A 12,052-nucleotide genomic window follows, 5' to 3' on the forward strand; every position below is an offset into this window, starting at 1 on the left:
GGTTTTGCTCATCTAAAATTTAGGTTATGCATTAGTCTCGCCGTCGTATGAGCTGTACTGGAGATGACTTGCAGTCAATCCAAGTGAAACAACTGTCTAGGCACTTGCTGCATGTTGAGTGAAATCAAAAGCTACACTGCATTGATCATCTTTTGTGAAAAAATTCGAAGATCAATATCCTCCTCTGTTGGCCTCTGAATCTATATGCATCCTTGTTGGTATTTCTCGTATTGCTCCCCTCTTATCTGGACAACCTTGTCAATTATAGCCTCCGTTCGGCAATTATTTTTATTAGTCTTGAGCTGAGCAGGAATTTCTATTCTTGACAGAATATCCTGTACCTTTTGATCTAGCTGGTAATAGGCGCATTGCCACAGGTCCTGCTGGAGAGTATGGTCCCCCAATTGGCCCTTGATTATGCTGGACCGATTGGTTGATTCCAATACTGGAGTAACAAGTGTATGGTCAGGTTGATTCGGCTGGTGATATGCTTTCTGGGGCTTCCTGAATCGGTTGAAAAGACGGTCTATCCACTGAGGCATATTGAGTTGTCAAGAGATATGTTAAAATAAATTTTCTAATGAATAAATATCGTTGATTATGTTGTAGATTCAATTTCTGGGATGAGGAGAATACTTATTTTCATTTTGAAGATCAATCTTCAAAATGAGCTGGCACATTTGAAGGGCAGGGGTTATCATTCATCAAATACTAAGTAATCATGATGACTGAGAAATTTTCTTCAAAGCTAGTAACTATCAATATTTACTCGTTGCCCCTAAGGGGGAGGACATACAAAGGACATACTAAGGTATTTTGGTACGTTCTCTATCAAATGTCATGCAGTAGGAATGTCGAATAATGAAAGCACAATGTTTATGGGACCTATCCGCCGGCGAGTGGAAGCACCTTTCTCAATGGGTTTCTCCTGATACCCTAAGAGACTGGATCTATCTGTTGAACACAAGCTGTTAAGCTGGTGACTGGAAGCAAGCACGCAATAAATATACCTAGTCGGAGCTAGTGATCTTGAAATTTCTGAGGCACAACCGCATGAGCAACTTGTTTCTCAGTCACAAGCTTTCAGGCACATAACTTCAACACAAATGACGCCAAAACGATGGACAGCATCAAGCCGCCTGAACAGGGGAGGGTTTTGTGTTTCAGATGAATGAGGGCAATGCAGATGTGCTTAATGTACCGAGGAAATTTGCACGTAAAGAGTCACATTCAGGTCTCAAAATTGCCATCATAAGGACCCTTTGCACAGGACACCGTTGATTCCAGGTGGGAAGGACTACATCGCCTATTGCTTTCATCGTATCACTCACTCACCAATATCTCACCCTAGATATGGGTCGAGGGCGGCGTTGAAGTCAGCAACCGCAGAAAATCTGCGACACCGCTATTTGAATCCTTGTTCTGCACGCTCGTAACACTTGCTTGGGACAAAACAGAACGTCCTAAAGGCTGGAGATGGGCTCACGAGGTAGTACGGATAATAGTTGGTGGCGACTATCAGTCTGTTCCGTCAATGTTCACTCAGCATCCGGGTCTCGCTCATATCAATCATCTATACTATGGCCCAGATATGTACGGTCCACTCAGACACACGCAAGCAGACATCTTTACCATCCTATAACTTATCCGAGAGATCTCAGCGTACATCAACTATGCCAACTGGCCATGGTTTCAACAAATTATAAGCTGATATCGACCATGCGGATTCGTCTTCGCGTATTATAGCATATTCCCTTTTCAACCCTTACACGAAAGCGTTGTTTTCATGTCTTCAGTCTTCACGCTTTCACGCTGTTATGAGTAGCATCAATTCCCCTCGTCTATTTCACGAATGGCATGCGCCAAGAAAACAGATAAAAAGGCTATACAGGTTGAAGATATGGGTGAATAGAATATATTGCGTTTCATTAGTCGTTATAGAATATTGCAAGTAATCATCATGGTTTACCCTGTCCACTCCTCTAGAATGTGGCCCGGAACATCCCTCACAAGAATATGAACATGCTCCAGAGATCTGACACTCTGTAGCGCACTCCAATTCTTAAACCACAGAACCCGCCCCTCAGCATCGTCAAACCCCTCCCCCTCCAACCTCCCCACAAACACCCTCTTGACAAACCCCTCAATCAACCCCCTCGACTCATCTGTCAAATCCCCGCCATCCTGTTTCACCGGAACCGGCGTCCTCAACCAAACAACCAAATGCACGATCCCCGACGCCAACCCATACGGCCAGTCATTGCGGAGGATCTTGTAGTCCGAGGGATCGGCAAAAGGGATCGGGTTCGCGAACGGCAAGACGGGGCCGCTGTCGGCGGTGCCTGAGGCACTATTGGCCAATGTGGAGGTGGAAGAGGAAGGGTCCGGGAGGTGCCATTTTAAACGGACCTGGCAGATGTAGTTGGTTATGGTGCCGTACTGGGCTTTAGTGCTGCTGGACCATGAGAGGTATCGGAGGAGATCGGAGGGTTTCCGCTTGAGGGCGCCGAGGTCATTTTTGGCTGCGGGGAGTCAACCAGAGTTCATATTGAAGGACTGTTATGACAGTGGTGGCATACCTATTATCGCAGCTAGATCTTCCCAGTCGTGCGGGACAAATTCCTCGTCGGTCATGGAGAGGATCTGCCGGTCGCTTTCGGTGAGGGTGAAAGGAGTAGCCATTTGGAGTAGAGAATCTTAATGTACGAGTACAAGTAGAATAGCAAGAACTGTCTATTGTTTGTATACTGCAGAAAAATACTCTTTTGAGCATAGTTTTCCGGGGCCGAAGCAGCAATTGATTCCGCGCTTATTCTGCCGGCGGTTTGCAGATTCGGCTTTTGTTCCCCAACATTTTGTCTGCGGTCACTCTCGCTCTCCTTTTCCTCCTCAACCCTTCTCTCCTCTTCCTCTTCCCTCTCTCTTCTCTTCGTGTCTCTTGTCTTTATTCTCACGAAGAGTCTTCGATATGGGGTATGTTCATACAATTCTGCCATTCGCAAAACAACTACTAACACAGGTCCGATTTCGCAGTGCCTTTTCCACCGAAAACATCAACGGGGTCTACATCCCCTCGGCCCTTTTAATCCTGGGAACCTTCCTCGTGAAACAGGAATGGCTTCCCTTCGCCGTGGCCATTGCCGCTGTTTTGGGTGGTGTCAAGCTCGTGGGTGGTAGCAGTACGTGGCGTTTAACCCAAAGTTCATGTGAATGCGAACATGAAGGTACACGGATATTAACAGACCACAGAACCCAGAAAGGTCCTCATCGCCGACCAATTCCAAGACTTTATCCTCAAGGAAAAGAACGACATCTCCCACAATGTCACCGTCTACCGTTTCTCCCTCCCCCGTCCCACCGATATTCTGGGTCTCCCCATCGGCCAGCACATCTCCCTCGCCGCCACCATCGACGGCCAACCCAAGGAAGTCGTGCGCTCCTACACCCCCATCTCTTCCGACGAGGATGCCGGTTACTTCGATCTTTTGGTTAAGGCCTACCCGCAGGGTAACATCTCCAAGTACCTGACGGACCTGCAGGTCGGCCAGACCATGAAGGTGCGTGGACCCAAGGGTGCCATGGTCTACACTCCCAACATGTGCCGTCACATTGGTATGATCGCTGGTGGCACTGGTATCACTCCCATGTTGCAGATTATCAAGGCTATCATCCGTAACCGCCCGCGCAACGGTGGTAACGACACTACCAAGGTGGACTTGATCTTTGCCAACGTTAACCCTGAGGATATTCTGCTCAAAGACCAGCTGGACCAGCTTGAGAAGGAGGATGATGGCTTCAACGTGTACTATGTGCTTAACAACCCACCGGCTTCGTGGAACGGTGGTGTTGGTTTCGTCACTCCTGACATGATCAAGGTAAGCTTGCCGCTTGTCTTGCGCAACAGTTTTAAGGCGACGGTGCTAACGAGTTATAGGAGCGCCTCCCTGCCCCCGCCAGCGACGTCAAAGTCCTCATGTGCGGTCCTCCTCCCATGATCAGCGCTATGAAGAAGGCTACCGAGTCTCTCGGATACACCAAGGCTCGCCCTGTCAGCAAGCTCGAGGACCAGGTCTTCTGCTTCTAAGCAGTTTCGATTTATTTAAGATTTGGAGCGCTATCCGTTCCGCATATGGAAGTTAGGGTGCGATGTTTAGACATTTTGCGAATTTAAGATATGATCTGTTTATAAATAGACAAGAAGCAGGCTTCGATGAGCAATGAGACAAGAGATTCGTCGTTATCATTATCATTAGCTATCCAAAATATCCCGGGTATACTAGGCCTCTTCGTCCCCATCCACCTCCACCATAGCATCCACCATCTCCAAAAACTTCTCCCGATACTCCTCCGCCGTCGTCGTAATAGTCATAGGCCCCTGCCGTCCGATCATATTAAACGTCTGCACCGCCCCTGTCATAGCCTGTGCATGCAGCTTATGCCTGGCCCAGAAGAAATCCAACAACACGGCACGATACTTCCACTGCCCATCAGCAGACAACACACCCACCCTCCACCGATTCTTCCTCCCCACAGCCTCAGGCGCCGAGCTCGCGGGATACCGCACAAGAAATAGGGAGTAATCCACCGCATTTGACTCCTGCAGGAACTTTGTATCGGTGCGCATAGTCCTTATCAGATCGCTGTAGTCCTCTGGCAAAAGACGGACCTTATCCTCGAATCTATCGCCCAGTTTTTCCATAGCTTTTTCATTCAACAACGGATCAGGAACCAGATCCCGTTGTGGGTAGAAATAATCCACCGGTTTCAAGTCATACGTCTCCCACTGGTCTTTTGCAGGATCATCGTTCTTCCCGTACAACGTGTTGTCCATAATGATGTGGTGGGCGGGGGTTGTTCGTAGTAGGCTACCGATCGTGACGTACGGCGCGAAAACATAGTCCGTGATCCAAACAAGAAGGGAATCGGGGTTCGTGCACATGTGCATGTAGTATGGTTGCAGGAGTTCGCGACGGAAGAACGAGTGCTCGAAGTGGCGGGGGAGAGATTTGATGAGGAATTTCGAGTTGGAGGTACTGAAGAATGTCTACCCCATTATACATTAGCATGATATTTCTCTGCAGAGACAAGGGAAAGGAGCGCATACCGATCCAGAAAACCCCAAATCTCCCATCGACTTCACTCGATCAGCTGCCTCGAAACATCCCAGATACTCGTTCTCGTCGATCTCCCATACATTATTGCGCAGTCGCTGGAAGAGGATGTTGGCATAGCGCAGGAGTTCGATGTAGTAGATGCTGAAAACGACCTGAATGTGACCGAGGGTTGTTCTTTGGAAGTCGTTTGGGTCGCGGAATAGAGCTGAGCGGATGGATTTGCTCAGGGCAGACTGGCGACGACTACTCATTGTCGCTGGATGTTGCTATTAGACTGTGTAGAATATCGTATGTCTCCATTTTGTCTGATTGTCATAAGCACGACTTGTCATCTCGTATTAAGGACAGCTGCCTATTATGATGTCACTGGTAGGGCTAGGGTATAATCTTACACGTGGATCAAATCACATGATCTCACATGACCAATACATACCGCCCGGCAAAATGTCGCATTGAGTCAACCAAAAAAACCCCCCAAAAAAGAGAGGAACTTGGGTTCTCTTCTCGCCTGTGGTTCGTTTGCCTTGAATATTTTATGGGTCGTGCAGTGTTCAGCGGGGCTCGATATTTCGCTTTGCAGAGTGTTACTGTTTCCGCCCGGACTTGTTGCCCCTCCATCCCGACTTTTCTGCGATCCAGTTATCGACTTTTTCTCTCCGCGCGCCCCTCCCCCTCCTTTTCTTCTTTCGCATCCTCTCGACGAGCTTTCGGTACCTCCAAAACTACGCTCGCCATGGCTTCGAATGACCTTCCCATCTCCGTAGAGGGGTTGTCCCTCCAGTCGACCTCCGAGACTTCCAAGTTCGCCAACTGCTTTCCGTCGTTGAACCCGGTTGATATCTATCGCGAACATATTGCGGAGAAGCTGAGCGAGGGCACTGGTATCGAGGCGGAAAAGATCTACTCTCGGTTGATGTGGACGAGTACCCTGGACAAGGGTGATTTGGTTCTGCCGGTACGCTCCTACCGGAAGATATCGACAGCGAGGGAGTAAAGCTAACGGTTATATACTAGATTCCATCCCTCGGAATCAAGAAGAACCCCCAGGAGCTCGGCAAGGAACTCGCCGAAAAGTTCCCCGAGTCCGACCTCGTTCTGCCTCCTAGCGTTGCCGGTGTTCACCTCCAGTTCTTCTTCCGGCCCCAGCCGTTGATGCACACCGTCCTCCGCCGCATCCTCAAGGACCGCACCACCTATGGTACCAACGGAAACCAGGGTCTGCGGGATCCCGCGGACCCCTCGAAGGGCCGCAAGAAGATCATCGTCGAGTTCTCGTCACCCAACATCGCCAAGCCGTTCCACGCTGGTCACTTGCGGAGTACCATTATCGGTGGTTTCCTGGCCAACCTGCACACCGTTATGGGCTGGGATGTGGTTAAGATGAACTACCTCGGTGACTGGGGTAAGCAGTATGGTCTGCTCGCCAACGGCTTCAAGTACTTTGGTGATGAGGAGAAGCTCACTAAGGACCCTATCAACCACTTGTTCGATGTGTATGTCAAGGTCAACAACATTGTATCTGAGCAGGATGGCCCGATCAAGGAGCTCAAGGAGCAGATCAAGGCCAAGAAGGAGAAGAGCGAGGACGTTTCTGCCCAGGAGGCTGAGCTGCAGAAGCTCGTCGACGCCAGTGAGGACGAGAAGGCTCGTCGGTACTTCAAGAGCATGGAGGATGGCGAGCCGGAAGCTCTCGCCCTGTGGAAGCGATTCCGTGAGCTCAGTATCGAGAAGTACAAGTCGACCTACGCCCGTCTGAATATTGACTTCGACGTCTACTCGGGCGAGTCCCAGGTCAAGAACGAGAGCATGGTCTCCGCCCACAACACCATGGAGAAGAGCGGCGTCGCCGAGAAGTCGGACGGTGCTGTCATTGTCGACTTCACCAAGCACGGCGCCAAAAAGCTCGGCAAAGCTATCATTGTCCGTAAGGATGGTACTCCCCTGTATCTGACCCGTGACATCGGTGCTATTGTCGAGCGTGACGAGGAGTTCCACTTCGACAAGATGATCTACGTCATTGCCGCCCAGCAGGACCTGCACACTGCTCAGCTGTTCAAGATCACTGAGCTTATGGGCCACAAAGACTTGGCTAGCCGCTGCCAGCACGTCAACTTCGGTATGGTCCGTGGTATGAGCACCCGTAAGGGTACCGTCAAATTCTTGGATGACATCCTGGGCGATGTCCGTGACAAGATGCACGAGGTTATGAAGAAGAACCCCGAGAAATACGAGCAGATTGAGAACCCCGAGGCTACCGCCGATATCCTGGGTATCACCTCCGTCATGGTCCAGGACATGAGCGGAAAGCGGTACGTCCCCACTCCCTTCCTTTCTCATTAACCCGTGCTAACAAAACCAGCATCAACGGCTACGACTTCAATCTCGACGCCATGACTTCCTTCGAAGGCGACACAGGCCCATATCTGCAATACGCCCACGCCCGCCTCCGCTCCATCACTCGCAAAGCCGGCCTAGACCCCTCTCAACTCGGTGACTCCAACATCGACCTCCTCACCGAGCCCCACGCCATCGACCTTGTCCGTTACCTCGCCCAATGGCCTGACGTCCTTCTCCAAACTACCCGCACCCTCGAGCCCACCACCATCCTCACCTACCTGTTCAAGATGACGCACATGCTCAGCTCAAGCTACGATGTGCTCAAGGTCGTAGGTAGTGAGGAGGATGTGAAGAAGGCCCGGATGACACTTTATGAGGCTGCTCGCCAGGTGTTGTATAATGGTATGCGGATTGTGGGGTTGAGTCCTGTTGATCGGTATGTTCTTTTTTCTCTTTCTTTCCCTGGTTCGATTGGATTTGGTGATGCTAACTTGTCTAGGATGTAAATGTGAAACGTGTGAACGTGTCAATTGAAAAAGCGAAAAGTATGATTTCCTTTAAATACCAATGTTCTATAGTGATTTAGGATAGATGAATGAATGCGCTACCTCTGTTATTTAAGTTCATTCTTGAATTCATCTCCGAGTCCTAAGAGTCAACGACTACTCATTCTGGTAACCTCTATTCATAATAAAAACCAACGACATCATGTATACACAAGAAACAACCTAAACATCAACCCTACTAACAACATACGGCAAAACCCTCACTCCCCCAACCAACCCGTTCTCCTCGTTCTCCGGCAACGCCCCGGTACTACTCAACATCGGCTCCGACCCAGCAATTTGAATCCTATCATACAAACTGCGAATATAATTCCACATTACAGTCGGCACGACAACCTCAACCTTATTCGTCCCTTTCACCAAATACGATCCGATATCAGCAATGGGATTACTGAAGTCAAGACCTGGGAGGCGTTGGTCGTTTATGGAGACTTGGAGACCTTGGGGAACGCGCGGGAGGGAGATGTATGCTCCGGTGGTTTCGTTACTGGAGGGCCAGGTGAATGTCGTCGTGTAGTACCCCACGCCAGAGGTATTACGTAGACCCTGGATATCGAGCCAGGATGGTAGATGGGTTCCCTGGAGGTTATGCGTGGTGTTATGTTTCACGGCGGGAATACTCGCGTTGGTGAAGTTGGATGGTGCTTCCCAGTGTTCGGCGGTTAAGGTCCAGTTGCTCAGCTTAAAAGGGGTGGCGCTGCTTCTTGGGAGGGAGTGTGTTTTGCCGTTTGAAAGTTTGACTGTGCTTGTGCTCGATGGGGTGGACGGAGCGACGTGTAGAGCCAGACCGTTGGTCTTTGTGTAGTTGTATCCCAGGACGTTAGATGGGAGGCTCACCGCGTGTGCGGAAGGTGTATCGATCTCGGATGCTAACTCGTTGCTAAACGCCAACACCACCGTCTGGTTCGAGGCCAGGCGGAGCGGAATAGATAATGACCCGTTCTGAACCTGATACTGCAGCACCGGCGCACGCTTGCCGCTCCAGCTATCGAAGAAATACGGTGTCTTGGTTGTTTGCACGGTGATATTCCCCGACGAAGCGCTGCTGGACGTTGAGAAGATGTACACGTAGTCGGTGGCGTTTTCTGTTCTGAAGACAGGGTACCAGGTGCCGCTGGTCTGGACACGGATGCGAGGGGCGAGGCCCAGGTCTGTAAGCTTCTGTGCAATCTCATGGGTGCCGACAGTGTATACATTCTTGGTGGTTTTGAGCTTTTGCAAGGCTGAGGAAACGGCTTTCCCTTCGGCGGCATTTCTGGAGGCATAGTATCCTGGTAGACCGCCGCTGAGGATGATAGGGAGGCCATTCTGTGCAAATTTCTGCAGCTTCTTGACGGCATCTAAGGTGATGTTCTGCTTGCTAGTGACGACCATTGCCTTGTATGCTGGTGCTTCCGGTGCAAGCAGGCCATTAGAAACACGGGCATCCGTCATGTTGAGATTATCCGGTGAAAGATAGGTGTATGTATATCCAGCATCGATGAGGTCCTGGCCAGTGTACACAGTGCCCACCTGCGGGTCTGTAGCAGAAGCCTTGTTCAAAAAGGCAATATCAGTTCGTGGCTGTCCGAGGTGCAAGATGTATTGGTTTCGGCTGGTGTAAGCGATTGCCTCAGGGTAACTGTGCAGCCACGCAGGTTGCTTGTCGTTGTAGGATTCAGAGAATAGCATGAAAAACGCAGTATATCCCGGCCATGTCGTATCGAAGTAATTTCCAGTGTACGTCTGGCCATGCAAGACAACCTGATTCACACCTCCTGCAAGGGCACTGTTGATCTGCCACAATAAATGAGAAACGGTAAGTTTGAAGGCCTTGCGCAGGTCTCCGCCCATTTCGTTGGAGATAATCTGTTTCTGAGCGACGTTGGCGACACCAGCGAATTGGCGGTAGCCATCGATGTTGTCATTGAATGCAAGACTTTCGCACTCTGGTGCGTTGACGTACTCGATGCTTGACTCCATGTCTATTGGTAGGTTGTATGAGACTTGTGCTGAGTACTCCAGGCCCAGTCCCTCAGCCCAAGTTGTAAGAGTCTTCAAATAAGATTGATAGCCCTGAGCCAATGCTTCACGGTAGTCATTGACAAAGCCCTTCCCAGCGTCTTCCGAATTGAGAACACAAGCAAGATCTCCAGGGTAGGAGGGTTGCACACCAGGATTATTGTTACCGAACTGAACCAAAGGCAGGTATTTCCGCAGATCGTATCCGTTCATCTGTCGAAAGCGCTGGGGTAACGAAGGTGACCAGGAAATATTGGATTTTATCTCAAGACTGTCCTCCCAAGCGTACTTTCCAACTGCCGATATAAGCTCCTTGGTCTCCGTATCGTTTAGGATATGCTTTTCCCAGAAATCAATGGTTGTCTGCGCACCGCGGGCGCTGAAGTGATCCACTGTATATGAACCATTGTCGAAGATTGTTCCCGTGGTGTTGGTTTGGATATCTAGGTTCTTCACAAGATCTTGGTACTGGTAGTATGCGAAAAGATGATATTGACCACCAGTCGCGTTGAAGCGCAAGTTCACGCTTCCATCGCCCTGGACCTTATCCGTCTGATCCGTAAGAGAATCGCTTCGGAGAACTAGGCGCGTGGAATTCGTCGATGGGGTGCTGAATGTAGTACTTGCTGGATTCTGGATAATTGATGAGGACAAAACCTCTGCTGAAACAAGCGCAACTAGCTCACCGGTACCCCATCCAGGAGCAGTGCCACTGTAGGATCCATTCGCAGGAACACTGGCATTAAATGGCGCCTTTTCCTGTCAGCCCTCAGACCACTCAACATACATGAATACACCCACCAGATCCCAATGCAATCCCTCATCCGTAGTAACAGCCGGAACGCCCTGTCCCTGATTCGGCCCCAACGCAAAATCAAACACCATTCCCGCATCCTTCGCAGCCTTCAACGAAGTCTTCAACATGCGATTAAACGCTGGCGTACCAAACCCATACGTCGCCCAATCAGCACCCTCTGGCGGCGGCGCCAGCGATCCTCCATAGTTATACAGGGGCAGTAGCTGCACGCCTCCGGCTCCTATCGACCCAGCTGATTCGATGTCGCTTTGGACAGTGCTGAAGTCCACGCTCGCATCGGGGAGCCAGTATCGAAATTTCACACGTGCATCGTTGGCCGGGTCTTCGAATGACCCGTAGTCATTCCGTCCTAGGACTGCTGGGACCAGCAGCAGGGTCTCCAACCATGTAAGAGTGCGCATCTCTGTGTCGGTCAACGAAAGGGGTAAAGAATAGGTTTAGCCGTTTTCACGTCAGAGCTAAACTCGCACATGGCGTTCTCGCGGTTTTAATAGAATCAGATAAAACGAAACCGACGAAATAAAGGTTGACTATCCCTGACCTGAATAGGAAAGCGACCATCGATCAGTGGGGAATCCCCGGTTTCTGGCACGTGCTTTTCGTCAGCGCCGGAATTTCCGAAGGTTTCAATAAGCACCAGTGGAGTATATTTAGACCTCCGGAGTGTTTTTCAGTATGCTCGGGGTATTGTCTACCGATTGCCGATTAAATATCTCCTCATTGGTCCTTAAAATATAAACACATCTAGGCTTCATACTCTGCAGCTAGGCAAGGCCAAGTCGGAATGTCCGAATAGTCGTCGTCATAAGTTGACGACGATCTTTTGGCATTAGACCGACGATGTACCGAGAGCAGCCCTCGTACAAACAGGCACCACTATATACGATATAGAGACTAAAGCAGAAGAGTAATATTATCGTTTGCTCTCCACAGACCACTGTCGAGCTCTGGCGCGTTCCTGCGTCCTGACTCAGCGGATGTTGAAACCTTTGTGACTTCCGAGTGGAGACCTTCAATCTCACGAAGTGTCATAAATTTGATCTTCTAGAATTCTGCTGAGCGAGAAACGCCTTAAATCAATACGTTTATGGCATTGAGACAATTTCTGAAGTGTAGTTCATGTCATTACCAAGAACTATCCCGCAAGCTATACACTAAAGAATGTCCGGTTTTTCTCTGGAAAGGAAGCCATCAGTATCCACTAGTTCTCGTTTCTG

At 49.9% G+C, this 12,052-nt stretch overlaps 6 protein-coding genes across 6 annotated transcripts; 2 read left to right on the plus strand and 4 right to left on the minus strand.

Annotated features, from left to right (window-relative positions):
• Positions 1 to 200: 200 nt before the first annotated feature.
• On the minus strand, positions 201 to 542 carry EURHEDRAFT_401257 (uncharacterized protein; the record flags this gene model as incomplete). The annotated part of the gene is made up of 1 exon (XM_040780065.1): positions 201 to 542. The coding sequence occupies one exon, from the start codon at positions 540 to 542 to the stop codon at positions 201 to 203; it is 342 nt and encodes a 113-aa protein (XP_040640521.1).
• Positions 543 to 1,902: 1,360 nt separating this feature from the next.
• Positions 1,903 to 2,807, minus strand: EURHEDRAFT_410624 (GIG1 family protein). The gene is made up of 2 exons (XM_040781400.1): positions 2,580 to 2,807; positions 1,903 to 2,522 (listed from the first exon to the last, which is right to left on the minus strand). The coding sequence occupies exons 1-2, from the start codon at positions 2,680 to 2,682 to the stop codon at positions 1,966 to 1,968; spliced, it is 660 nt and encodes a 219-aa protein (XP_040640522.1). The 5' UTR covers positions 2,683 to 2,807; the 3' UTR covers positions 1,903 to 1,965.
• Positions 2,808 to 2,968: 161 nt separating this feature from the next.
• Positions 2,969 to 4,084, plus strand: EURHEDRAFT_376116 (cytochrome b5 reductase family protein; the record flags this gene model as incomplete). The annotated part of the gene is made up of 4 exons (XM_040778817.1): positions 2,969 to 2,973; positions 3,034 to 3,179; positions 3,250 to 3,875; positions 3,935 to 4,084. The coding sequence occupies 4 exons, from the start codon at positions 2,969 to 2,971 to the stop codon at positions 4,082 to 4,084; spliced, it is 927 nt and encodes a 308-aa protein (XP_040640523.1).
• Positions 4,085 to 4,276: 192 nt separating this feature from the next.
• On the minus strand, positions 4,277 to 5,365 carry EURHEDRAFT_452128 (phosphatidylinositol phosphate kinase family protein; the record flags this gene model as incomplete). The annotated part of the gene is made up of 2 exons (XM_040784005.1): positions 4,277 to 5,044; positions 5,105 to 5,365. The coding sequence occupies 2 exons, from the start codon at positions 5,363 to 5,365 to the stop codon at positions 4,277 to 4,279; spliced, it is 1,029 nt and encodes a 342-aa protein (XP_040640524.1).
• A 224-nt stretch (positions 5,366 to 5,589) lies between these two features.
• On the plus strand, positions 5,590 to 8,220 carry EURHEDRAFT_410627 (arginine--tRNA ligase). Its single transcript, XM_040781401.1, has 4 exons — positions 5,590 to 6,069; positions 6,129 to 7,423; positions 7,474 to 7,887; positions 7,951 to 8,220. Exons 1-4 carry the CDS (start codon positions 5,848 to 5,850, stop codon positions 7,955 to 7,957), a joined length of 1,938 nt encoding a protein of 645 aa, XP_040640525.1. The 5' UTR covers positions 5,590 to 5,847; the 3' UTR covers positions 7,958 to 8,220.
• On the minus strand, positions 8,097 to 11,374 carry EURHEDRAFT_410628 (uncharacterized protein). The gene is made up of 2 exons (XM_040781402.1): positions 10,820 to 11,374; positions 8,097 to 10,771 (listed from the first exon to the last, which is right to left on the minus strand). Exons 1-2 carry the CDS (start codon positions 11,234 to 11,236, stop codon positions 8,180 to 8,182), a joined length of 3,009 nt encoding a protein of 1,002 aa, XP_040640526.1. The 5' UTR covers positions 11,237 to 11,374; the 3' UTR covers positions 8,097 to 8,179.
• Positions 11,375 to 12,052: the final 678 nt, after the last annotated feature.

This window comes from Aspergillus ruber (assembly GCF_000600275.1).
Source record: "Aspergillus ruber CBS 135680 unplaced genomic scaffold scaffold00007, whole genome shotgun sequence".
Taxonomy (NCBI): domain Eukaryota; kingdom Fungi; phylum Ascomycota; class Eurotiomycetes; order Eurotiales; family Aspergillaceae; genus Aspergillus; species Aspergillus ruber.